The sequence below is a fragment of the Coenobita brevimanus genome, chromosome 59, assembly GCF_032717465.1.
Source record: "Coenobita brevimanus isolate Jiangsu-jjx chromosome 59, ASM3271746v2, whole genome shotgun sequence".
Lineage (NCBI taxonomy): Eukaryota > Metazoa > Arthropoda > Malacostraca > Decapoda > Coenobitidae > Coenobita > Coenobita brevimanus.
In genome coordinates, this window is record NC_137012.1 from 23,230,853 (window position 1) to 23,256,471 (window position 25,619).

Genomic DNA, 25,619 nt, shown 5'->3' on the forward strand with positions numbered 1-25,619 from the left:
TCCCCGCTTTTCTTCCTCTACTTCTACCCTTCCCTCTCCCTCCATCCCTCACACCCTCTCCCAGACTCACCCTCAGCTCTTCTCTCTTCCTTAACATTTCCCTCCCTCCATATCATCCAAACTCTCCACTGCTCTCCTTCATTTCTCGTCCAGCCTCTCTCCTCCCTCTTCCTCCATCCTTTCCAAACTCTTCCAGTGCTCATCCTCTCCTCCCCTCCTTAAATTCCCCTCTCCGTCCATCCCTTCCAAACCCTTCCAGTGCTCATCCTTTCCTCCCCTCCTTAAATTCCCCTCTCCCTCCATCCCTTCCAAACTCTTCCTGTGCGCATCCTCCCCTCCCCTCCTTAAATTCCCCTCTCCCCACTGATGGCCAAGGGGATAAAACACCCCAGCTTCGAAACCCGACTCCAGCCTCCTCGCCAAGCTAATCGGATGGGAACTTTTGTCGGCCGGTCACACTTTCTTTTTTATCTATTGATTTTCAACTGTCAAAACACGGGCTTGGTTGCTAATGGAGAGAGGGAGTGGTGTGCTGGGTGTGGGTGCTTGTGTGTGGCGGGTCTGTGCTTGCATGTGTGGGGGCGTGCTTGTGTTTGTGGGGAAGAGGAAGACGGCGAAGTGGTTTGACGGATGGTACTAACTGTGTGCTTGTGTGGGGAGCTGTGTATGTGTGAGACTGTATGTGGGGGTTGTGTTTTTGTGTGGAAAGGAGATGGGAAATAGTGGTGTGTGTGTGTGTGTGTGTGTGTGTGTGTGTGTGTGTGTGTGTGTGTGTGTGTGTGTGTGTGTGTGTGTGTGTGTGTGTGTGTGTGTGTGTGTGTGTGTGTGTGTGTGTGTGTGTAGAGAGAGAGAGAGAGAGAGAGAGAGAGAGAGAGAGAGAGAGAGAGAGAGAGAGAGAGAGAGTGGACAAATGAATGTGAAAGACTATGTAAATGTGAGACCAAGTGAGTGAGCAAGCGAGTGAGTGAGTGAGTCTTCGCTTCTCAAAAAAAAAAAACAATATAAAAAAGGTCCATTCTATCTCTTTTACCTTCATCATTAAAAACTGGCCGTAAAAAAGGCATTTCCGAACACTAATTTTTTCCCATTACTCACGAGGAAAAAACTGGATAATCGCGGAAGAACCAGAAAAAGGAACATGAAAAATGATCCGTCAAAATGGACACTCTTTTAACACCAGCGCAAAAAAAGGAAAAAAAAGGAAGTTGAAAAAATGTTAAAAGTTCTCAACGTTAATGACTGCAATTTTCATGTAGATTTGGAGATAAAATTTACATGATCTTTATCGCATTTTGAAGCCTTTAATACACACACGCATGAGTATTAATTTTATATAACAATGCAATGGTGAAGCATGCAATGGTTTCACCTCTTAATTACATGCCTTTAATTTCGTTTGTGATATTCCCACATGATTTTTCAGTTTGGGAAAGATTATTAGAGAAAAAATTAGTGAAGATTGCTAACTACTTCTCTACAAATGAAATCTGTGAAATGAATAAAATCGTCTGGCGTTTACAGGGAAAAAAAAAAAAAGACCTGACCATACTGGAAGAGTTTAAACAATTTCCTGTTACCCGGTTTCCCCTGAACAAAGTGAAATTATTTAGTGGTAACGAGAATAAATAAAAAAAACCCATCACAGTAGAAGGGTTTTAAACAATTTCCAATCACCAGCCGGAAAGGATATTATTAATCTAATAATACTGCACAACCACCAAGTAAATTGCCTCCCAAAAAATGATATTAAGCATTAAAAATTTCACAGGCAACATTTTCAGACCAACTTCCTACCTGGTCAATGGCGCTGACGGTGATTAATTCCTTTTTTCTATTATTTTATACCTGTTTTCACCTGAACATCTCCCGTTGAGACTGAAGGGTTGAAGTGAGAATGAGAGACTGATTAGAAGAGTGTATGTCAGCGGGGGACGAGGAGGGGGAGACCATGGATGAGATGGAGGGATGGAGTGGAGAGATACAGGAGACGGGGAGGTGCGAGTGGGAGGGAGGGCAGCCAAATTACAGAGGATAGGGCGATGTGGAGGCGATTTGTTTGTAGTAAGCCGACGTGTATCGTTATATTCCTGTTGCTGCCCGGCGGTTTTATTCATCTTCAGAAATACCTACATAAATTAAACGCCTCATTATATATATATATATATATATATATATATATATATATATATATATATATATATATATATATATATTGGGTGGGGAGGCAATTCCTGGCCGTTTATAACTAATTCCCATAATTACTTGAAAACTGTACTCACTTTCAAAGATTAAAGGGGTTTTATTATTTTCTTTACTCCTCCTACCACCTGACAACTTTATTTAATGGACCTCTTGTAGTGATGAGAGGGAATTCTAACTCCTTTACTGCAAGAGGTCGCCCTTTGCTCTTCACACCGATGACGTACTTTTCATTTTAATCAAGCTACTACCGGACGATTTTATTCGGCGGTTTTATTTAACGGGAGTCGTCTGTATTTAACCCCTCACTTCGCAAAGCTTTTCTATAGTGGAAAAAAATCGTCTGAAGAGAAGAATAAACGAAAAAAGATGTTATTGTACTAAAGGACCTCAAATGCATAACATAAGGAGTAAGTAAGAATTTAAAAAAAAAAAGTGTGTTAGTGAGTCCTACAAAAATCCATATCCAAATTCCCTCAACTTTATCGAATCACTCGGAGGGTAGGATGAATAAACTGGAAAAAAGGCGTGGCAGGCTGTAATATAATAATTTTTTGACCGTGGGTGTGCAAAAGAGAGGGCGGGATTACTTCTGGATTACTTCTCTGCCACAACGCATAAGGGAACAGTTTTATTGGTACTGGTTTAATAAGTACTCTTGACTGTCGGGCTTAGTAATCACTGGAACAACAACAACAACAACAACAACAACAACAAGATAATCCTCCTCCTCCTCCTCATCATCATCATCATCATCATCATCATCATCATCATCATCATCATCATCATTCCCACCTAAACCAGGCGTGTTGTAGGATCCATAAACAAGGAAAGGAAAGTAAAAGTAGGAAATATATCAAGAATATGTCTAGAAGAACGAGTCACACATTTTGCACATCAGTCTGGTATTCGTAACAATTGTTGTAATAATAATAATAATAATAATAATAATAATAATAATAGTAGTAGTAGTAGTTAGTAGTAGTAGTAGTAGTAGTAGTAGTAGTAGTAGTAGTAGTAGTAGCAGAAGTAGTAGTAGCACTATTACTACTACTAATACTACTACTAACGATAATACTAAAAATAATAACTTCATCGGACTGAGGATGTTAAATCAAAATTCAATTTACTTGTTTAAACTCTCAATCAACAGGGAAGATTAAAATTAAAGACACTGAATATAGAGAAGAGGTTTGGGTGTAATCCGCAATATAAATCGCCGAGGGAGGGGTGTAACGAAATCTCCACAAAGCCAGAGAGAATACGGGGCATAATCTGTGGCAAAACAGTGTGGCCTAATCCAGAGAGGCGTACATGGTGCTCCTCGCTACACTCATTATAGGGAACAAACACACACACACACGACCCCCTACACACACACACACACACACACACACACACACACACACACACACACACAGCTGAATCAGGGGCTTAGGCAAACAGTGGCAGGTTCAGGGGGTGGGAGGGATATGGGAAAGGAAAAGAAAGGGGGGAGTACATAGGGCGATGCTGGGAGGGAATGTATGATAAAACACAAACAAATGAACACAAGCAAACAAGCACACAAATAAACACACAAACAAAGAAACAAGCAGACACACACAAATAAACAAGCACACACACACACACACACACACACACACACACACACACACACACACACACACACACCACATTATCAAACAGTTATGATGTATGGAAAGTCAAACGGAAGATGGAAAATGAGAGGGTGAAAAAAACGAGGGAGAATAAAAGAGAAAAAAGCTGAAAGAAGTAAAGCTACAAGATAATGGAGAGGAAAGAGAGAGGAGATTGATAGGAACCAAGGAGTGTGTGTGTGTGTGTGTGTGTGTGTGTGTGTGTGTGTGTGTGTGTGTGTGTGTGTGTGTGTGTGTGTGTGTGTGTGTGTGAGAGAGAGAGAGAGAGAGAGAGAGAGAGAGAGAGAGAGAGAGAGGAAAACATAAGACAAAGAGTTAAATGTGTCAAAGAAAATTAAGAAAGAGAAATGATAAAACCTTTTGAAGAATAAGGTAAATAAGGAGAAAATTGGGACGAGGCGGGGAAAACACAAAAAAGAATAAAAAAAATAAGAAGAGAAGCGAAATGAAGACAAAGAACGAAATAGGTGAAAGCAAGTCAAGGAAGAGGAAGGTTTGAGATGAATGCGTTTAAGAAGGGAAGGAGGCAGAGCTGAAAGGAAGGAGAAAATGTAAGATAAAGATGAAACGTAAACAAACAAGAAGAGAATGAAGAGAAAGAATGGTAAAGAATGGAGATGCGTGAAGGTAAAGAGAGGAAGTTGAAAAAGATTTATGAAAGGTGCGGTAAGGAAGGAAACGAGGAAAGCCAGGTAAAAGACGAAAACATAAAGGAATCAACGAATGGAATGTGCGTAGACGGGAGGATAAACAGGAAGATAAAAGTGTGTGAAGAGTGCGGTAAAGAAGGGAAGGAATGAAGGGTGGAGGCTCCCATGACTGACACTTCACCACACCCGCCCCTTCCCTCCCCTTCCACCGACACGTGCTATGCGGACTGACGTGGGGGAGAAGGGAGAGGGGGAGAGAGGAGAGACTGTAGAGATGGAAGAAGAGGGGGAAAACCGAAGTATTGGTGAGAAGGAACGGAGAGCAGCGAGAGAATGTAGGGATGACGATGAGGTAGAAAAAGAGAGGAGTGAGAGGAATGGAGGAAAAGGGTGGGTGAGCCAGAGGGGTGTGAGGAAAGATGGAGAGAAGGAGAAAAGAAGGAAGGGCAAAGTTGATGGAGAGGAGAGATGAAAGAGAGACTAAAGAAGAGAAATGAATGAATGGAAAAACAAAGGAAAGTAGTGCAGGACAGGGCTAGGTGGGGATGGGGCTGTGAGAGGGGAAGGGGGGAATGAAAGGAGAGATGAAGAGATGCATATAGAAAATAAGGATTGTCACACTCCGAAGAGAAAGAAGGAGAGGTAAGAGGAGAGAAGGAAGGGCGACAGTAGAGGGGAAGAAGGAAAAAAGAACTAGCAGGTAGGCGCGAGATCGCGAAGAAGCTGGAATGAGGATAAAGTAGAGGGAAGTGGAGACGGCGCATAAAGAGGAAAATATGAAACAAAGACTTACAGTGAAACAGATAAACAAGTAAGAAAATGAAAGATAGGAATAAGGCACTACGATGAAGGGCAAATGGGAAAAAATAGTGATGGGAGGCTGGAGATGAATCGGAAAATTTGACGAGAGATTAATCCGAAAAACACTAAACTTATTACCTGTCAATTACAACGCTACAACATGATGGGATTAAATCTTATTATAGTGACGACTGAAATAAAAGAGGAGCATTTCTCTTCTGTTTATTGCACCCTGGTAAAAAATTGTTATTACTAGAGGGATGCGGGATTAATAGGTTCAATAGACAAGGCACTACGTATATTATATAAGATCACTCATTTCGGGCTCACGTTTTGTATCAACAATATTGTGCAGCAAATTATACACACGCGCTCCTTCTCTCAGTCAGGCTTCTTTAAAATTCAGTCTCCTCACTCAGACGTCTTGTCCTGTTCTTGGTACCTCCAGACGATTATATTTTAACTATGAAAGGTCTCCCCAACGCTGAACAAAATCGTCGTTTGGTAGCATGAAAAGATGATTCCCCGGTCCCCAAAAAATGCGTTTGGTAAGCAGTATCCAAGCAGTTACTCCATGTCTCTCCTCCCGCCAGTCCTCTCCTAGCCTCTCCACCAGCTTTCCTTTCTTTTTACCACTCCAATTTCTTTTCCTCTCCCCTCTCTCTTTTCTTATCCTCTCTTCTCTCCGCCACTTCCCTGTCCTCCCCATACTTCTAACCCTTGGCTCCTCCCTCCGTCCCCTAGTCGGCAGTCTGGTGTCCATGTGTTGGTCGCGTGTCACTCAACGGTAGCGGAAGGAAGAACTTAGTATGGCCTCTCATTCACACATACAGTACACATCTCTGCCACACCACACCTTACCGCACCTTCCAACACACCTAACGACACTCTCCACCACACCTAACGACAGCCTCCACCACACCTTATGACAGCCTCCACCACACCTTACGACAGCCTCCACCACACCTTACGACAGCCTCCACCACACACCACACCTTACGACAGCCTCCACCACACCTTCCGACACCCTCCACAACACCTGACGACATCCCCTATCACACCTTCCGACACCCTCCACCACACCTTCCGACACCCTCCACCACACCTTCCGACACCCTCCACCACACCTTACGACACCCTCCACCACACCTTACGACACCCTCCACCACACCTTACGACACCCTCCACCACACCTTACGACACCCTCCACCACAACCTACATCACACCCTCAACTGTACCAATGCCGTGAGAAAAAATATAATAAGGAAGAATCTTAGAGTATGAGAAGCAATAGCCGATAAAGAAAGCACTACACATCCAAGACATACCTGCAACTATTTTGGTTATGGCAAGTATCTATGAGCAGAATAAAATCGACCGTCGTCAGCTGGAATCAAAATCAGTATATATGTACCTCAACTACTTAAAAAAAAAAAAAAAAAAAAGGCGAAATGCTCTACTCTTCCATAATGTAAATCACGACAACTGTTACCTCTAGACGTATTCTCTTCCTATTCTTGTTACCTCCTGTCAGTTTTATGCAGGGTAGGGCTGCGAGGTGAAGAGACTAACGTGGGCCACCTCTCACTCTCATATCCCCAGTTCGGAAGGTTTATATAATCATTAGAACGGGAGAAAAGAGGATAACTGCAGTAGACGAGTTGGCCCTATCTAGGCGGCTCCTACAGGTGATTAAACTACCAGACTAAGACAAGAATAGCAGGGGGAAAAAATAAAGACTATCATCAGATTGATGTAATAACAGTTCTGGCGACCTAAGTTTGTCTTGAGCATGATGGATTCGTCATTCGTAAACTGGATAAAATAAAAAAATCAACCAAAGACACAAACCAGAGGCACCCAAATCTTCACAGGTCACTCTGTATAAATGGGTCCAGCTCCTCCCCCCATTATTACCATCATCAGGCCTATTTCCTCCCTTTATCAGCCCTATTTACCGCCCTTATCACTCCCCCTCATCGTTCTTATCGCCGGAGAAGGGGATTATGCTGCCCGAGGACTTGATCACATCCGCCAGGGAGTGGATTGGATCTCTCTCTCTCTCTCTCTCTCTCTCTCTCTCTCTCTCTCTCTCCTCCTCCTCCAAAGCAAAACGACCACAAAAACTAAAGCCATTCATTCATATCTGAATTTTTTGTTTTTTTATGTAACAGAAAAAAGTGTGGCCAAGAAGTCTGATGTCTTGAATGGTAAGGAATTCGACGTGTGACCCATTTTTTGGCACTCTGTTGATAGTCCCTTAGTTTTTGTACACTCCTGTTCCCGTTTCTGAATCCCTCCCACCAAATATAACAGTGGGAATAAGAATGATGATGATGATGATGATGATGATGATGATGATGATGATGATGATGATGATGATGATGATAGAAATAATGTGGAAATATGCAAAACTTCTTGGTAGAGCAATGAATCATGGGTTTTAAGTCACAGATGCGATTACGATAAAGAGATTTCCCCTCCCTCTCTCACATTCATCCCTCCCTTCTTTCCTCCCTCCCTCTCTCACATTCATCCCTCCCTCTCTCACATTCATCCCTCCCTCTCTCACATTCATCCCTCCCTTCTTTCCTCCCTCCCTCTCTCACATTCATCCCTCCCTTCTTTCCTCCCTCCCTCTCTCACATTCATCCCTCCCTTCTTTCCTCCCTCCCTCTCTCACATTCATCCCTCCCTTCTTTCCTCCCTCCCTCTCTCACATTCATCCCTCCATTCTTCCCTCCCTCCCTCTCTCACATTCATCCCTCCCTTCTCTCCTCCCTCCCTCTCTCACATTCATCCCTCCCTTCTTTCCTCCCTCCCTCTCTCACATTCATCCCTCCCTTCTCTCCTCCCTTCCTCTCTCAAATTCATCCCTTCCTACTTCCCTTTTGTTTTTCTTTCGTTTCTCCACCTTCTCAAGTTACTTTTTCTTTTCTTTCTTCTTTTTTCTTTTTTACATTTTCTCCTCAGTCTTCAAATTCCTGCTGTCTTTTGGTCGTCAAATATTCTCCTGTGATTCTCTCTCTCTCTCTCTCTCTCTCTCCATTCATACAGCCTTCCCTTTTCACCCATTCAGCCCTTTCCCTCCACCTCTCCGCTCAGAAGCCTAGAGGTGGGGGGAGGGGGAAGAGAGAAGGGAGGGAGGATGGAGGGGGAAGTAGTGGAGGGGTGTGAGGCTCAGAGGCTAGCACGCGCGTGGCCTTGTTTACCGATCCAGAGGCGATAACGATTCCGCGGCGAGTCTATTCTTCCACGCCGCGCCCAGGGGATTAAATCACACACGGTAAACAAACTAGCGTACACGGACGGTCAGGGAGGGAGTTGAGGAAGTACGTACAGGCATGAGGGGGGGGGGTGAGGTACAGCGGTAGGGATTAGGGTACTATGTGAATGGCTAGAAACTACAGGGAGGGGAAGTGAGTGGGTTAGAAGTGAGTTAGGCTCGCGTGGTAGGGTGAGGTGTCGTGGGAAAGGGTGAAAGGAAAAAAAAAAAAGCAGGGAGGTTAAGTGCAGGTACGGGGGTTGAGGTAGACTACAGTGGTGCGCATTAGGGTGCAATGTGAACAAGTAGAAGCTGCAGGGAGGGGAAGTGATTAGGTTAGATGTGAGGTGCATGTGATAAGGTGGCGTCATGGGAAAGGGGGAGGAAAAAAATGGAAAAGGAGGTGAAGGGAAAAGTACAGGTAGGGGAGATGAAAAAAAAAATATGCATTAAGGTAGAATGTGGATGGTTTAAACAACAGGAAGGGGAAATAATTAAGCTGGAAGTGAGTTAGGTTTGTGTGGCTAGGTGATGTGACGTGAGGGAAAGTGAAAAAGTGGCATAAGTGTCAGGAAGTAGGAAGACAGTAGTACAACGAGAGGGGAAGTAGGGGAGAGGGGAAGCGAGCAGGTTAGATATGCATAGGCTACGTAAGCTGTCATGAGAGAAGGGAAGAAGTGCAAAGTAGAAAATGGGGTAAAAAGATGAGTCCAGGCAAGGAGGTAAGGGACAGAGGTATTGATAGGGTAACGAGCTAGTAACTGGCAGGGGAAGTGGGCAAGGTAAATATGTGTAGGTCAGGTTCCCGTGGTAGGCTGAGGTGGGAAAGGGTGAAGAAAGTAGAGGGGCAGGGGCAAAGGTACTGAAGGGGGTTGTGGTGCAAAGGTAGGGACGAGAATACGTGACTGGCTAGAAACTGGAAGGAGGGGAACTCAGTAGGTAAGATAGGGGTGAAAGGAAAAAAGGTTCAGACAGAGTAAAAATAAGTCATGTACTGATTGTGTATATACTCTGAGAATACACCGGCAGCAGTCAGACGTTAACCCTCCTGGACCTAAACAGTGACGAGACAGACCTAGACTTTTGTATTTTCTTATTTGAGTTTCAGTAAATGGGTACAAAGGAGTACAAAGGAGCAAAAAGGAAAGCAAACAGCAACAGCCTTTTTGGTCCTTTCGAGGCTGTTTGTTACAGAGTAGACTATGACTACGAGATCTAATTCTACATGCTGAAGGATAAGGATAGTAAAGTAAGAAGGCTCCCCCCGCCTCCAAACCCTCCAGTTAAAACTGGCAAGAAAAAGTGAGAAAAACCACCATGCAGCATGGAAAAACTGACATGGAAATTTCATGGGAAAGACTGAAAAGGAAAAGCTACATTCTATAATACATAATCTATAAGCTACCAGTATGAATAACCTGAAAGAGAAAGTAGTAAAGTAAAATGAATAATCGAATAAATAAATAATTAATGCATGTCACTGTGTACGGGTACGCTGAGTTAACAGGGTGTCTGCGGACACAGCGTGGAATTGACGACGCTAAAACGAGACGCCTTATCTTTAACAGTTCATATCAATATTATGTTCTAGTAATATAGCTAACGTAAAAATAAAAGTCAAGCCTCCACAATGATGCTGTATCACTCTTCCCCACAGACACTCCTAAGGCTCAGGATTCCACAGTCCGTGTTGGTTCAGTTGCTGACAAAAATATCACTCCACCTTTTAGACGAATAATTACCAAATCCTTTCACAATATTCTGAGAAGTATACTAGGCTCCAGAGATCTCAGTGATGGGATTCAAAAGACATCGTTCACTGTTATGTCGTAATGAAGTAAAACGTTATACTATAGATGTTCGCAAGGGTACATATGCGGTCATGCGAACAGCGACAGGACAGGTCAGCTCTGGAACTGTCTCCCTCTGTCTGTATTTCCTGCTGCCTATGATCTCCAGTCTTTCAAACGCAGTGTGTCCAGGCATCTCGAAATGAATAGATCTTGAATTTGCTCTCTCTTGTATTTTGTTTTTCTCTTGGAGGGAACTCTCATTGCGGGCTCATGGCCTTTGGTTCCTTCTTCCTCGCATAAAAAAGAAGAAAAAAAAGGACAGTATTTACCGCCACCTCTGGTCAACACAACACCAACGCCTTTTTTTTTTTCTTTTTCATTTTTTAAGTTCAAAGCGGAATGAAGTGCTGCCCCCCGCCTCACCGCCTACCTTCAGCTTATTAAAAAAAAAAAATGACAAGGTATTTTGCCGCATGATAGATTTTTTTTACATCATTTTTGGTCTATGTTTAAGTAAACCAAAAGAACTGCAGTTATAATAAAAAAAAATATACAGTATAGCTAAAAGAACAAGTATATTTCATTTTTCACTGTTCAGCATTTACACTTACTAGGGCGACAGCAGTTATTGTTATTCAGTAAATCTAGGGAGAAAGTATCAACAGTGCTAAGAGAACAATTCATTTACACAAAGAAATAAGATAAGAAAAGGCTAAACTTTTTTCATTTCAGCTGATGTGAGAAAGATGAGAAGCGGAGGAGAAAAAAGATTAACCAATTACAGAAGAGAATTAAAATTAACAAAACGAGAAGTGGATAAAAAGGAAAATACGAAAAGAGAGGGAGGAAGACAACAGGAAAGAGACTAGAGGGAAGCAGGGGTGACAAGAAAACCAGGAAAAGAAAAAGAGTATGAGGAAAATATACTGAATGGAATGAGTGTGAAGCAGAGATAGTATCGTAAAAGAAAAGATGAGGAAGGAGGGCGGGGGGAGGGGTAAGGGGAGGGAACAGGGGGAGGAAGGGAGAGAAGAAAGGTCGAAGGGTAGCATGGGGGAGGGGGGTGAGAGGGAAGGATATTGAGGTAGGGAGAAAGGGGCGGATGATTATGCGTGACGGGGAGAGATGGATGCATAGAAAAATGTGGGAAAGGAATGAATAATCAGCTGAAAGGAAGAGACGAAGAAAAAAATATAAAAGGGAGAATTACAGTACAAGAAATAAGTTCTAAATAAAGGCGTAACAGAAAAAAAATTGAGACAAAGAAACTGTAGAAAGTAAAGAAAAAAAGGGGAGACAATTAAGGAGTCAAAGTCAGAGGAAAAGGGGGTTGGACGAGAATGGTGAACAGGGAATAAATTGTGTGTGTGTGTGTGTGTGTGTGTGTGTGTGTGTGTGGAAAGAGAGAGAGAGAGAGAGAGAGAGAGAGAGAGAGAGAGAGAGAGAGAGAGAGTCTAAATGATAAAGAACCAAGTCGGTGAAAGCTGATAAAATGAGGAGAAAGTGAAAAAAATGAAGAAGAGAAAAGACGAAGTGAATGGAGGAAAATGTGCAAAGATGAAGAAAGAGAGTAAATATGCAAGAGGAGCTAAAATGAAAAGAGGAAGAGGAAGAGGAGGGTTCTGGAAGGAGAGCAACATGAAGACGGAGGAGGTAAAGGGAGAGAAAGAAGGGAAGGAAGGAGGCAAGAGGAGAGAAAGAGAAAAAAAATAAGAGGGAAGGAATTGGGGAGTGCGAAAGGTAGTGAAAGAACAGACAGGAAAAAGGAAAACAAAGGGAAAGAAGGGGGACAGAGAGGAGAGGGAAAGACAGGAACTGAAAATAGAAAAGAAAGGAAGGAAGGAAAGGACAGGAAAAGGAAGGAAAGAAAAATGGGAAGGTAGGGTGGGATCGAGGGAAAAGTAAAGGAAACAAGAGGGAGGGAGGGAGGAGGAGAGAGGAAGGAAGGAAGGGGGAGTGAAGGAAGGAAGGGGGAGTGAAGGAGGGAGGGGGAGGGAAGGAGGGAGGGGGAGAGGAAGGAAGGGAGGGGGAGAGGGAGGGGGGAAAGGAGGGGGAGGGAGGGAGGAAGGGGGAGTCCACGGTCTTGATAGCATTATGATGATCTGAGCGGCGCGCCATCCTTATGCAAATGTTACAACACATTTAGGGAAGCACCAAACAAAGCAACGGCGAGGGGAGGCGGCCAGAGAGACGGAGGAAAGGGAAAGGAAAGAGGGAGGAAGGAGAAAGAGAGAGGAAAGAAGAAGAAGAAAGGGAGAGAAAAGAGGGAGGAAGGAGGAAAGGATGGGGGGGAGAAGGGAGGTGGAAAGGCAAGAGAAGGGACATGAAAGGGAAAGGAGGGACGTAAAGAAGAGGAATGAAATGCAAAGGAAAGTGAGGAAAGAGGATAGAGGGTAAAGGGAACACAAAGGAGTCCAAAAGAAAGCAAACAGCAAGACTTGTTGGTCCTAAAGACAAGGATAGAAAAGTAGGAAGGGAATGAGAGACCAGGGAAAGGACTGAGGAAGCAAAGTGAAGGGATAGGCAGTAAAGGGAAAGGAGGGAGTGAGCGAATGGAAGGATGAGAAGGGGCAAAGGGAAAGGAGGGGCAGCAAAGGGATGTCAGAGAGGGAACTACCGGAAGGATGACAGGGAGCAAAGGGAAGGGAGAGGCAGCTAAAGGAAAGGAGGAGCAAAAGGAAGGGAGAGAGGTGGCAGAGGGAAGGGAGAGAGGGAAGCATGGCAACGGAGACAGGAAGCCAATGGAGGGGACCGGGGTAGCAAAGGAAGGGAGAGAGGGAGGAAAGGGAAGGGAGGGAGAGAGCTGAAGATATAGACGAAATGAAAGGAAAAATTAAGAAAGGAACAGAAACTGATGCAGAAGAAGGAGAGGAAAAAAAGGATGAAGGTATTCGGATAACAGACTGTCAAAGCAAGGTAAAAACGAGAGAGAGAGAGAGAGAGAGAGAGAGAGAAACGGTAGAGGAAAATGTGAAAGGAAATGCGTAAAGAATAGGCTTAGAAGACAGACAACAGGAAAGTCAACAAACAGGAAACAGGGCAGGACGAGGGGAAAATGATGCAAAAAGATGAAAGGAATATCTCGTGTTATACTAGTTCAATCAAACATTCACTTCAAATAACTAAGAGATCTACGCCCTTACAAATCTCATCTTTCCGCTCACATAATCAACATCATCAATCCTCCTCCTCATCATCATCATCATAATCATCATCCTCATATTAAATCTACTCCCGATATATTCATCTCATTTGGGTCTTCAATTATGGGTCATTTATAAAGCTATTAAAACCGTCTGGTGGTTACGAGTACGAAGCCAAGACGTCAAACAAACTCTCATTTCTATCACCTAATCCTTTACATTCCCATCAGGAGCGTGGGGATCCGTGGCTAGACTATTTTATCTAGACATTCAAAGCGGGTGACCAAGCGCCGATCCCTGAGCAGCAATATGCAACTAATAAACTCCCACTCTTCTTGGACACATGGGCTACACCTGGTTGGAGCGATTTAACCCATTAGACCGCAAGGTGTTCATTTGACAATATATTTAACACCTGACCTAGCAAACTGTTCCGTGGGCTACAAGAAACTATTTGGCCTGACATTCAGTATGCACTCTGAAGGTGGTACTACATCGAGTGAGTGGATGGTGAGTGCCCCCACTAACCATGAACATCAAACAGCAAATGAAAAGAAGTTAAGAGTGTTCCACCAGTTAAAACGAGATTATTTCTAAACCCATCACTGTGACGAGACTTCTAATTTGACCAGAAGACTATGGTGAGAGCAAAAATATTAAGGGAAAAAAAAAAGTACTGAAGAGTCACAAACATTTACCAAAACACCCATACATACACACCTTACCTATGGACCAATTATTCACGAACTCATTCACTCATCTATTCCATTCATTCACTCATTTACTTTCATTCAATCATTCATCTACTCCATTCATTCATTTCACTACATACTCATCTCATTACTCTTATTTATTCATTCACTGACTCATTCACTACTGTTTTGCCAGCCACTTATTCGCCTACCCACTCATTCATTTGCATACTTAGCCAATCAATCACCAAGTAACTCGCTTAAACGATCACTCACTCTCTAATCTACACACTCTCTTACTAAGTCTGTCTTTAACACCATTTTTCTCTTCTCTCTCACACCTAGTCTCTCTTTCCAGTCTCTCTCCTCATCTGTCTGTCTGTCTGTTTGTCTCTGTCTGTATGTCCAGCTACTCAACCACACACGCACTCAAACGCCAAACTACTCTCACACACACTCACTCAACCACACTCACTCAACCACACTCACACAGTCACCAAATACACACACACACTCACTCAGCCAATCACATAAACTGGCTAATCCTGATGTGGGGAGACAGTCGTGTGATGAAGAACGGGGACAGGAAGGGGGGACGCGTGTGATGATGATGATAATGGGGTAGATAACGATAACAGGGAGAGACAGGGGAAGGAGGATAAGAGTAACGAAGAGAGGGAGACGGGAATACAAGGTGGATGAGAAGAAAAGGGAAATAAAAGTGAGGGTAAAATGAAACAGGAAGATAAATATGAAATAGGGAGGAAGAACAGAAGCTTGGTTTGAGAATAAAGAGGGACAGAAGATAAAAATTGGGGGAAAAGGGAAAAAAAATTAAGGAATGGGAGGAACACCTTGTAAAAATGAGAAAAAAGATGAATAGAAGGGAAAACTGTAGGAACAAAGGAGGAAAGTGGGGAAAAGAGAAGATAAAATTAGGGAGAAGAGGAAGAAAATGTTGAGTAAAAATGAAGACAGGAAACTTAAGGAAGCGTTGAGAACATGAGATATTTGGGGAAAAGAAAAAAATGATTAAACTGGGGGTATAAAAGAAACAGAAGTTATAATGATGAGAAACAAGAAATGCAGAGGCAACAGAGAAATGAAATGCAGAAAGAGTGTAGAGTGATGAAGAAAATCTAGGGAAAATGAAAGAGAAGAGGGAAAGAGTGGAGGGAGAGAAGGAAGGAAATAATGAAGTAATACATGAGGGACACAAGGCAGGGAAAAATATGGGAAAAAAGGGAAGATGAGGGAGAGAGGAAAATTAGTAGAGAGTGAAGGCAAAGGAGTGAAAAAAGAAAGATGGAAAGTAATGAACGACGGAGTAGGAAAAAATATGGGAAACAGTGCAAGAGAGAGAGAGAGAGAGAGAGAGAGAGAGGATTACACAAGGGAAAGAGTTATAGCTGCAACACTACTTTAACGTATTATATTGATAGCATCTTAAGCCATGGGGAGGGAGGGAGGGAGGGAGGGAGGGGGAGGAGAGAGGGGAGAGGTTGGGAGCGAGGGGAGAGAGTGAGAGGACGGTAAGGAGAGAGGGTGGGACCGAGGGGAGAAAGGAGACAGAGGGAAAGGAGAAAGGTGGAGGGGAAAAAATGAGAGAGAGAGAGAGAGAGAGAGAGAGAGAGAGAGAGAGAGAGAGAGAGAGAGAGAGAGAGAGAGAGAGAGAGAGAGAGAGAGAGAGAGAGAGCAGGAATATGTACGCAGAATCAGAAGTGAAGAGTATATCATCATCATCATCATCATCATCCCTACCTATATACCCACCTAAAAACGTGATGATATGGGATACAGAAACAAGAAAAAGAACAAAAGGGGGAGACGAGACCTATCACCAGCCACTCTAGTGAAAGCAGAATCCATAAAAAAAACAGACAAATAATGAGTACAATAAAGCCTGTAACAGCTGTGGTAGTTCCTCTATGTACTGGCGAAAATGACAAACTCGTTAACCGTAAAAATAAATGTTTCAAATGACCTCCCTAACCTATATTCCCAGGTTAATAATGTCACACAAACAGCCTAACTCCTCTCCTTAACCCAGCAACCTAATTCAACATATCCTTTCAGTGCGAGGGCGCCTTGCATATGATTAGTTTATTCTTGATACCTTCACAGACTTATACTCTGAGATTTTTCCACATGTAGTGTTTAGATACAGCTTTCATTAGCCTTTTATGTATGAGGTCTTATGCTGCATGAATCATCAGGAAGCAACAAGAAGTAATATATGACGTCATTCTACTGAGGAGGACGAAAATGGACACACTCGTTAATGAAAACTAGTCTCATGAAACAATGTTCAGTGCTCCTCTTCAGTCACACAGCCCACTCACTCTCTCTCTCTCTCTCTCTCTCTCTCTCTCTCATATGCATCCAGCCTCCTTTCTTATATAACTTTCTTCTATTTTTCTAATTTATTCTTTCGCAGTGCTTGGTTAGTAAAGTATATATATCTGGTTTTCAGCTCTAAATCTCTCCCTATAGTTTAATAAAACCGTCTAACAATAACGAAAAGAAAATCAGACGCTGAAGGGGTTAACTACAACAGTCAGTGACCACAACCACCAACGTCAATCAACCACGTCACAGCTACAACACACACCTCTAAACCATTCGCAGTTCCATTAACAAAGTATTCCTAAATCTGCCACCATTTCACACCTTCAACCACTCATACCCTGGACATTTCATTACCCACAATCCACTCGTCATAAATTACAAGCACCCTATTACCCACAAATGACCATGAACACAATCCACAGCACAACCAATCAACCAAACACACCCTCTCATGATCCATTACTCATTATCTGCTTTTAAATTCCACGCCACGTCTCATTCAATCATTCTTAGCAACAACACACAACAACCACGCTGAACCCACAACCAAGCAGCCACAAAATAATTATCTGGTACAAGAAAGACACCACGCTAATCAAAATCAAGTTCTTTTTACTCATTTATTCTTGACGTTACTAACAAATCCACAACCACTTCACAACCACAACCTATACCCCTCATTACCCACAACCATAACCCACAACAAAGCCCGTCACGCCCAAACACACAACCCGGAACAGTAATACCCCACACACATACCATCACGACGGCTGGGCTGTCTCATAACAAGAATCCACACCACAACACGCCACAATTCAACCCTGTAATACCACAAACCCACACCCAGATTACACCCACAAGCACACCTACAACCCAACACTACACATCCACACCCGCAAAGATTCCATCGTGACCGTGGGTCTGGAAAATGATAGCATGCCCCACATCACAGCACCCCACAGTTCACCCCCGCCTCACCCACACTTACATTCACAGCTTTCCACACCCACACCCACACTCACAGGCCAGCACCACAACACCCACACAGATACCACCGTGTCGGCGGGTGTGGGTCGGGCTAACAACCACGGCACCACAACCTGACTTACGACCCTCCACAATTATTTAATAACAGTGATTGCCAGTGATAAACGGTGCCGGCGATAACTCCTCTTCACGTCACACTCACACACGTGGACTATGATGATGAGAGGGAGGCAGATGGATAGCTAGATAGACAGACTGATAGATAGGTAGGATAGATAGATAACAGATAGATGAATAGAGAGAAAGAGACAGACATATACAGATAAAGACAGACTGACAGAAAGAGATAGACTGATTGATAGATACGAGATACAGATGGTGATAAACAGTGGTGGCGATATGTCCTCTTTATGTCACTGAGACACGTGGGACACAACGAAAGGTGTAGCCGAGAGTAAGATGCTGGAGTGGAGTGAGAAAAAGAATGAGTTACAGTGGATGGATATGAAGAAAGTGAAAGACTGACTAGGAGAGCGTTTGAGAAGAGGAGAGAGTAACTGATAATGAACACTTTGAGGATGGACAAAGATAAAGTGAAAGACTGACTGGGAGAGCTCTTAAAATTGTGGGTGGGAGAATAAGGGGTAAAATAACAACGATAAATATGGTGCGGGAATGGGTGGTTAGAAGAAAGGTAAACCAGGAACAAGGTGGAGAGCCAAGGTAAAGTGAAGAAGGTATACGGTAGGTGGCTAGAAAAAGAGGTATATTGGGTATCTCAAGAGCGAAGTGGAGAGGTGTATGTGACTACGGTGGCTGGGAGGGGAAGACGAGGCAGACCAAGACCGAGATGGTGAGATAAGGCGAGTACATGAGTGAAAGGATGACAGGTTGCATTAGAAGGTGCTTGGAAAAAGATGTAGATAAAAAAAAAGGAAAAGAAAAGGTGGAAGAGTACGTAAGACAGAAATCGAACGGTGACAAATAGATATATATATATATTTTTTTAAATCAAGGCTACCGTTCTCAGGATGCGGCGGTAAGTGTGATAAAGAAGCATATACATTTACAGAAAAGGTTAATTATAGCCATGAACATACGTCATTTTGGTGATGGAAATAACAACGTAAAGTATGACCCTGAAAGACATATTTCAAGAGGGGACAACGAAGAACGAGAAATCACCCTGTTTGAATATACGAAAATGCAGTGAGCTTTGAGTAATGCAAAGATAATTACAAACGTGATTATTCGTGAATGTGAATAACAGACGTGAGGCATAATACACTTGTCTAACAGGAGTGTGTCTGACTTATTGTCTTCCTCGTTCCGCTGTAATTGGTCATTTGTTTTACTGTTTTGTTCGTGGTGCTTAGAATAATGATGGAGGTACCTTGTTATTACTATAGCACTAGTACACTCCCAGTCCTACCCAAACTGTAATAATAATAATAATAATAATAATAATAATAATAATAATAATAATAAAACTGGCTATACTGAAAGGGAAATACTGACCAATAATATACAACAAACGTAGCAAATAATAATGCGATATATAGCGAACGTAACATAAAAAAACGCGGCATATAGCAAACGTCGCATATGAAAAACGCAAAATACAACGACGAGGCATAACTAAGGTAAATTACACCGTCAGCACCAAGGACTCACGTATATGTTGTCGGGCGATTTGTTATCCGACGGACTCATAGCCAATCGAAGGCCACTTTGCCGAAGGAAGCCCCAAGAGACGCACCGTAAGAAGTAAATCTTGGAATAAGTCTACTCCATCTTAACCCCTTGAAATTGTTGACACTTTTATCTTTATTTTTATTTTATTCTTGATACCACAGGGCGAATTTATTTAACGTAAGGCAGATTTTTAACAGCCAGGGAGGTTAATGGCGTGTATCTTGCACAATTACTCAGAGAATTTTGCACAGACGTTAGATGAAGTGATCAGGAATGTATGAATTAGAAACACATCATCCTACTGGAAGGGTCGTAGTCATGTTCCTCTGACTCAACACCACCTGAATCGCCACATGTCAGTTAAAAGAAAAATAAATAACATGCTGGGGTACATTTAACGATGAGAGAACTAATGGAGACAATATCAACACGCTCAGTCCCCCGTGATTCCCTTCGAACTCGGTAAAATCATTTGGTGCCTAATTTATGCGGATATGAGAGGTTTAAATCCTCAGAGGGTAATAGCATAAAAATATAAAAGTGTGCCAGAACTGTAGCTCACAAAAATCCTAAAAGGTACAATTGCCTAAGTAGATATGAAATTGCTTTGTATTCTACTAAAGGAAAATGTTCTGAGTGGATCAATACACCAAAGGCCATTTTCTCCCCGTCAACCATTAGTTTCCATCCACTCGTATATATAAAACATTCACTCAGCAGCTCAATGGCGATATGGTTTTACTTGTGTTTGGGTGCGTGGACTCCCTGAGGACCCATTTCTTACAATAAACCATATATTTCTATCTACTTTCAGAAACAGAACTTATGGACTCAGCAATGACCTACTTTACTTAAATGTTTTGGATGCAAGAACTCCTCCAAGATTCATGTCTTTAACTAAATCTGTCATTAAACTTATCATTCAGTCCTAACAACTTGTCTTACTCGTAGGCTGTATCACCCAATAAGTCACTAATGTTAAGATGTCATTCAGCCTTAGTTTCGCAGCCATTTGTTTCAGCCATCAGTCTGAGCCTTTGTGGTGCAGTCATTCCTTCCATAACCACCAATCAACCATTCAGCCATCTGTCTTATTAATGCAACTAATTCACCAGCAGCCATCATCCACACCCAGTAAAGCACAAGTTTTAGTAATTCAGAATGTCAGAATTGCAGCCATTTTACTCAACATGACCTCAGTTTCCAGGCACCATTCAGCATTTCACTTCCAGCCTTTGCTTTGCAACCATTTCACCCTGTAAAGCTCAAGTTTCAAGCATCAGTCAGAATGTTAGCACTTCAGCCATTTCCCCCCAGCAAGAGATTAACTTCTAGCCATTATTGCAAGAGTTCAACTTCTAGCCAATACTGCAAGAGTTCAACTTCTAGCCAATACTGCAAGAGTTCAGCTCCTAGCCATTATTGCAAGAGTTCAACTTCTAGCCATTATTGTAAGAGTTCAACTTCTAGCCATTATTGCAAGAGTTCAACTTCTAGCCATTATTGCAAGAGTTCAACTTACAGTTATTATTGCAAGAGTTCAACTCACAGCTATTACTGCAAGAGTTCAACTTCTAGCCAGTATTGCAAGAGTTCAACTTCCAGCCATTATTCATCCTCATCCCTCAGCGTCTAAGTGCAGCAGCAGCAGCAGCAGCAGAAGCCATCGGTCAAATTCCAGGGCAGAGCATTCATCCCCAATCGATGGTGGACAAGGGGCACCGACTCCCTAAGGACGCCTGGCCAAGAATACCCCACGTCTCGGAGGGAGCCACACCGACCATTACTAAAACCATTCCCCCCACCCTCCACACACAACTATATACCCTGCTTGGAATATCTTAGCGTGAACAAAGGACTATATATTCAGTCTGCTATATCTTAAGAGTAACCAAGAACTGTATACTTGACTTGGAATATACAGCTGGAATTCCTCTTGGGGTGAACAAAGCTCTATAAAACGCGGACTATCGCTCTATACTACAATTCTATATGAAGTGTTCTCGGTAGCTGTTCTTTACTTTGCTCGCTGAGTGCTCTTAAAACGTTCGGCGTGTCATGACCACTAGGCAAAGAACACCGTCGACGCCAGCAAAGGAGAAAAGAACGATGCCTGAAAACACTAACACACAATACAGAAAGCAACAAAGAAGTGTACCATAAAAACATACGAAAATATATACCTACTACACGGACGGACGAAGAACAATACCACACAAAATATACCAGATTGATGTCGATGGGAAAGGACAAACAGTACGTGAACATTATAGTACCGGTACATTATCACTGAAGTCCCGCAAACACTTACCTAAATGCGCAAGACGACAATAATACATCCAGAGACAAGCAGTTAAACCATATTCCTGTGCTAAAGTACACGTCAGCTACTTTTACCATTTTGTCCATGAAACATAAGAAATCGATACAGCTTCACTAAGATGTTCATGTGGGAAAAGATTCAAATGACTTACCTTGACAAAATAATGTTTGGAAGGATCAAGGCAAAAGCATGAGAGCAAAATAATACACATAATTATACACTTACACAAATTATACATAAATTATATACTTTTTCATACACCGAGGATACTATACTTAAAAGCTATATAATAAAAAAAGGCAAACAATAAGCAAAAAATTAATACCTTTATCCACACAAATCACAGGAAAGTATTTAGAATCAGCAAAAGCATAAGAGGAAACTATTGACAAATTTGTGCATTTATATTCACACTTACCGTATATTGTACTTAAAATTAGCAAAGTACAGTCACTACTAGCACTACAGGAAAGAAGGAAACTAGACTACAGGGATATTATGTAAGTAATGTGTGTAATTTTTGCCTTGTGTTCGATTTAGTAACAATGTGGTCAGGAAAAATGACGCTGTTTACCTTTCCAATAATACTAATGATAATAATAATAATAATAATAATAATAATAATAATAATAATGATAAATGTGGAAGTGGATAATAATAATAATAATAATAATAATAATGTAAAAAGGCCAAACGATATTATCAAACTCAGGGAAGACCTCGTATAAAATGAGTAAAAAAAAATAATTAATAACCCTTTATTAACCCTTTCTTGAATTCTGCAATGACTTCTTACAATAAAGGAGATGTAAGAACTAAAAATCGCCACATCAATAAAGCACTTCAATAAGAGAATTAAAAAAAATATATATATAGACAAGGCAAAAACTTGACACTTTACAACAGCAACTCAAAGCACTAAAGAAAATACGAGTTGGAAATCTAGAATTGTGTTTTCCTCAGCTTAGGAGACCAGCACTTCTTCGTTACTATTTTTATTTTTTTTTACACATGGCAAGTTGATATTCTATTCTGTTATTCAAGTAGTCGATACAAACGGGATGGATAATAGGCAACAAAATACTAGGGTGCGATGGGCAAAATAAATCGCTATGGAGAGGGTGTTAGGAAGCATCATTAACCAAACAGAATAACAGCATTTAGAGACGTATACAGAATAACAGCATTTAGAGACGTATACAGAATAACAGCATTTAGAGACGTATTTTCGTTGGCTTAGAATCCGTATCGCCTCTTCTTCTGCTATTTATTCTATTTATTACACCTTTACATCCTCCTCTATGGTACTGATGCTAAAAATTAAACAAGATGCAGACTATTACCGCATTCACTATAATGATTTTTTTCCGTTTCATTCAAGCTACCACCAGACGATTACATTTCACACAGGTAGTACGTCTAGGTGTCCACAGGTTAATTAGAGCTTTATTTAACCCTTGCATTTCAGTCTCCCAGAAGCTGAATAAAATCGTCTGAAGGTAGCACGATTAAATAAAGAGGCTCTCGTGGTTCAGGGTTTTAATATATATGCAATAAATAAATAAATAAATAAAGTGTAGCGCACAGAGTTAATAGCTCAGGAAATGGTGCAACGAAGCCTCCACTGCCAAGGAAAAAATGACCCGTAAGATTGTATTCTGAGTAGCCTGAGAGAGTCCCTATAGCCTTTTCCTATGCGATTTATCCTGTGTTTCTTATTAATCTCTTGCGTTACCTGCATTCCTAATTATTGATAGTTTGCAAAATTGTCACAGAAGGAATATCACCGTGCCATGTAAAGATATACCCAAGGAATATAATAAGGAAGCACCAGGAAGCCTCTTAAGCCAGTGAGAATACAACTCCTAGGTCCACATTCTCGTCGGTTAAGGAAGCTCCCTAACACCTCTTCTTTAGCGATTTATTTAGCTTATTACACCTTGCTAGCTTTACCGTGATATACAAGTCATTCTCATACCATACACTTCAAAAATAAAGTACAAAATTATATTAAGCATCATCTCCAAAAATAAATATCTAAGGAAGAGGTGCTAGGGAGCCGATATTCTCCTCGGGTAAGGAAGCTCCCTAACACCTCTTCCTTAGCGATTTGTTTTTGGATATGACTGGTTAATATCCTTTTGTACGTTCTGCAGAGTATCGCGATACTGGATGGATTTATGTAACACAGAAAAGGTCAGTAAGGTGTAATAAGCAAAATAAATCGCTTGGGAAAAGGTGTAGCGAGCTTTGTAACAGACGAAAATACAGATTCTACCGTAAAGAGACTCAGGGAAACAGTGTACCCAATGCCATTAACCCCTTCTGCCCCAGGACGCCACCTTTACTATATTTTACCTCCAGACGATTTTATTCACTTCAGGTAAGACTTTTTGAAATGCGATTATAGCGTCTACATTAACCCCTACGCTAAGCTGAAGAAAATCATGTATGAGTTAGATATATGATAAATGACGCCACTGGAATAGAGGGGTTAAGAGTTAGATTAGCTTTACTCAGAATAAAGTTACTCTACGATACATACTGAATATCTAATGTGTCCTAATTTTTCCCCCTTCACTATGGTAAATATGCATACTGGAGTTATTAGTATGAACTATTTCCCCTTACTAAAAAATAAAACTTATGCTCTGACTTTCCTCTACATGCTAAGGTGAATCCAATGTTTTTTGTTTGTTTGTTTTCAGTCCCACTACTAGCAATATAAACTCCTACAGATTTTGATGTATATCCCTTTACTACAGTTAATATACAGAATCCATTACGTATCATCAGCCAGACCACTGATGTTAATGCATGCTGAGTTTACATGTCTCTTCCCCAGCCTTGACTACTGATCATACATACTGATACATAGATACGCAGAGAAATTGTGTATGTATACCCGGCTAGATTAATACTACATACCTATCTAACTCCCATATGTAACCTGTACACCCCAACTACTGAACATACTGAACTGCTTCTACTTATACTGCCAAACCCCAACTACTGATCATACTTATCTACTGAGGGAACTTTTGACTGATCAGTGTCATACCTGCTTGGTGACTGAATCAATGAGTCTCATATATATATCTTGCTGCTGCCTTATCCCTGAAAATGAAAAGAAAGGAAAAAGGGAAAATTAAAAGCGGGGCCAAAACAAAGCAACCAGCTGTCAAAGAGATAGCGAGAGATGGTGGTGGGGCGGTGGGGCGGCAGCGGAAAGGGGGCAAGGGAGGGGGGGGCCGAGAAAAAGGGGCGGTAGCTTTAAAAAAATATATATATATATGGATCGTAGTAAAGCTTGTATTTACCTGTTTGGTTACGGAGTCTATTATTCTGAGGTATATTTCCTGCTCTTGTCTAACACCTGCAAAACCAAGAGCAACAAGAGAGGGTTACTACACCTAAAGAAACATGGGGATTATAATGAGATCACAATGAAAGCAGACCGTAAGAAAACACAGGCCTAAGTGCTTATGTATAAAATGGGGGTAGGAAACACTGATTTAACATTGTAGGCATTTTAGATACTGAAATAATTATACAAAACTAGAGAAATAGAATTCCTTAACATTTGGCAAACCTAAAATTCAGCTGAAAAGAGAACAGGTTACTCACATCCTAAAACTGATTCATATCATTCACGTCTGCACGGTATAAACAAAGGCCTATAATTATGAAAGAAGTTGTAAATTCTACTTAATCATTTACTTGTTCTACTCAAATTATACATGCTACACTGTTAACATTGTACTAAGGTTAATGAGGAGTTAAGCTTGTTAACATCTATAAAAGTAATAATTCGTACCTCCTGCTGGACGTATGATCACTTAACACATTACAGTATGACAGGTTTATTAAGAAGAACAGTGCCTAACAAAGGGATGAAACGTAACTCGGCTAAATTCATAAATAATATTTCTCACTCTACTAATTTGGCTAAACTGATACATGAATTCCTCATACAGAACTGGATGGATTAAGTTGGCTGGCATCTGGATAGCCGAGTAAAATAGTGAGCTGAAAAGCAAATGGGTTAATAACCATATCT

The 25,619-nt window shown here is 41.7% G+C and overlaps 1 protein-coding gene across 1 annotated transcript in view; it reads right to left on the reverse strand.

Annotated features, from left to right (window-relative positions):
• Positions 1-25,619, reverse strand: part of kn (EBF transcription factor knot) — a 365,525-nt gene that overhangs the window by 252,156 nt on the left and 87,750 nt on the right. The window contains exon 5 of the mRNA XM_080274820.1: positions 24,621-24,676. Within this exon, the coding sequence (XP_080130946.1) occupies positions 24,621-24,676 (56 nt within the window). The remainder of the gene's footprint in view (positions 1-24,620; positions 24,677-25,619) is intronic.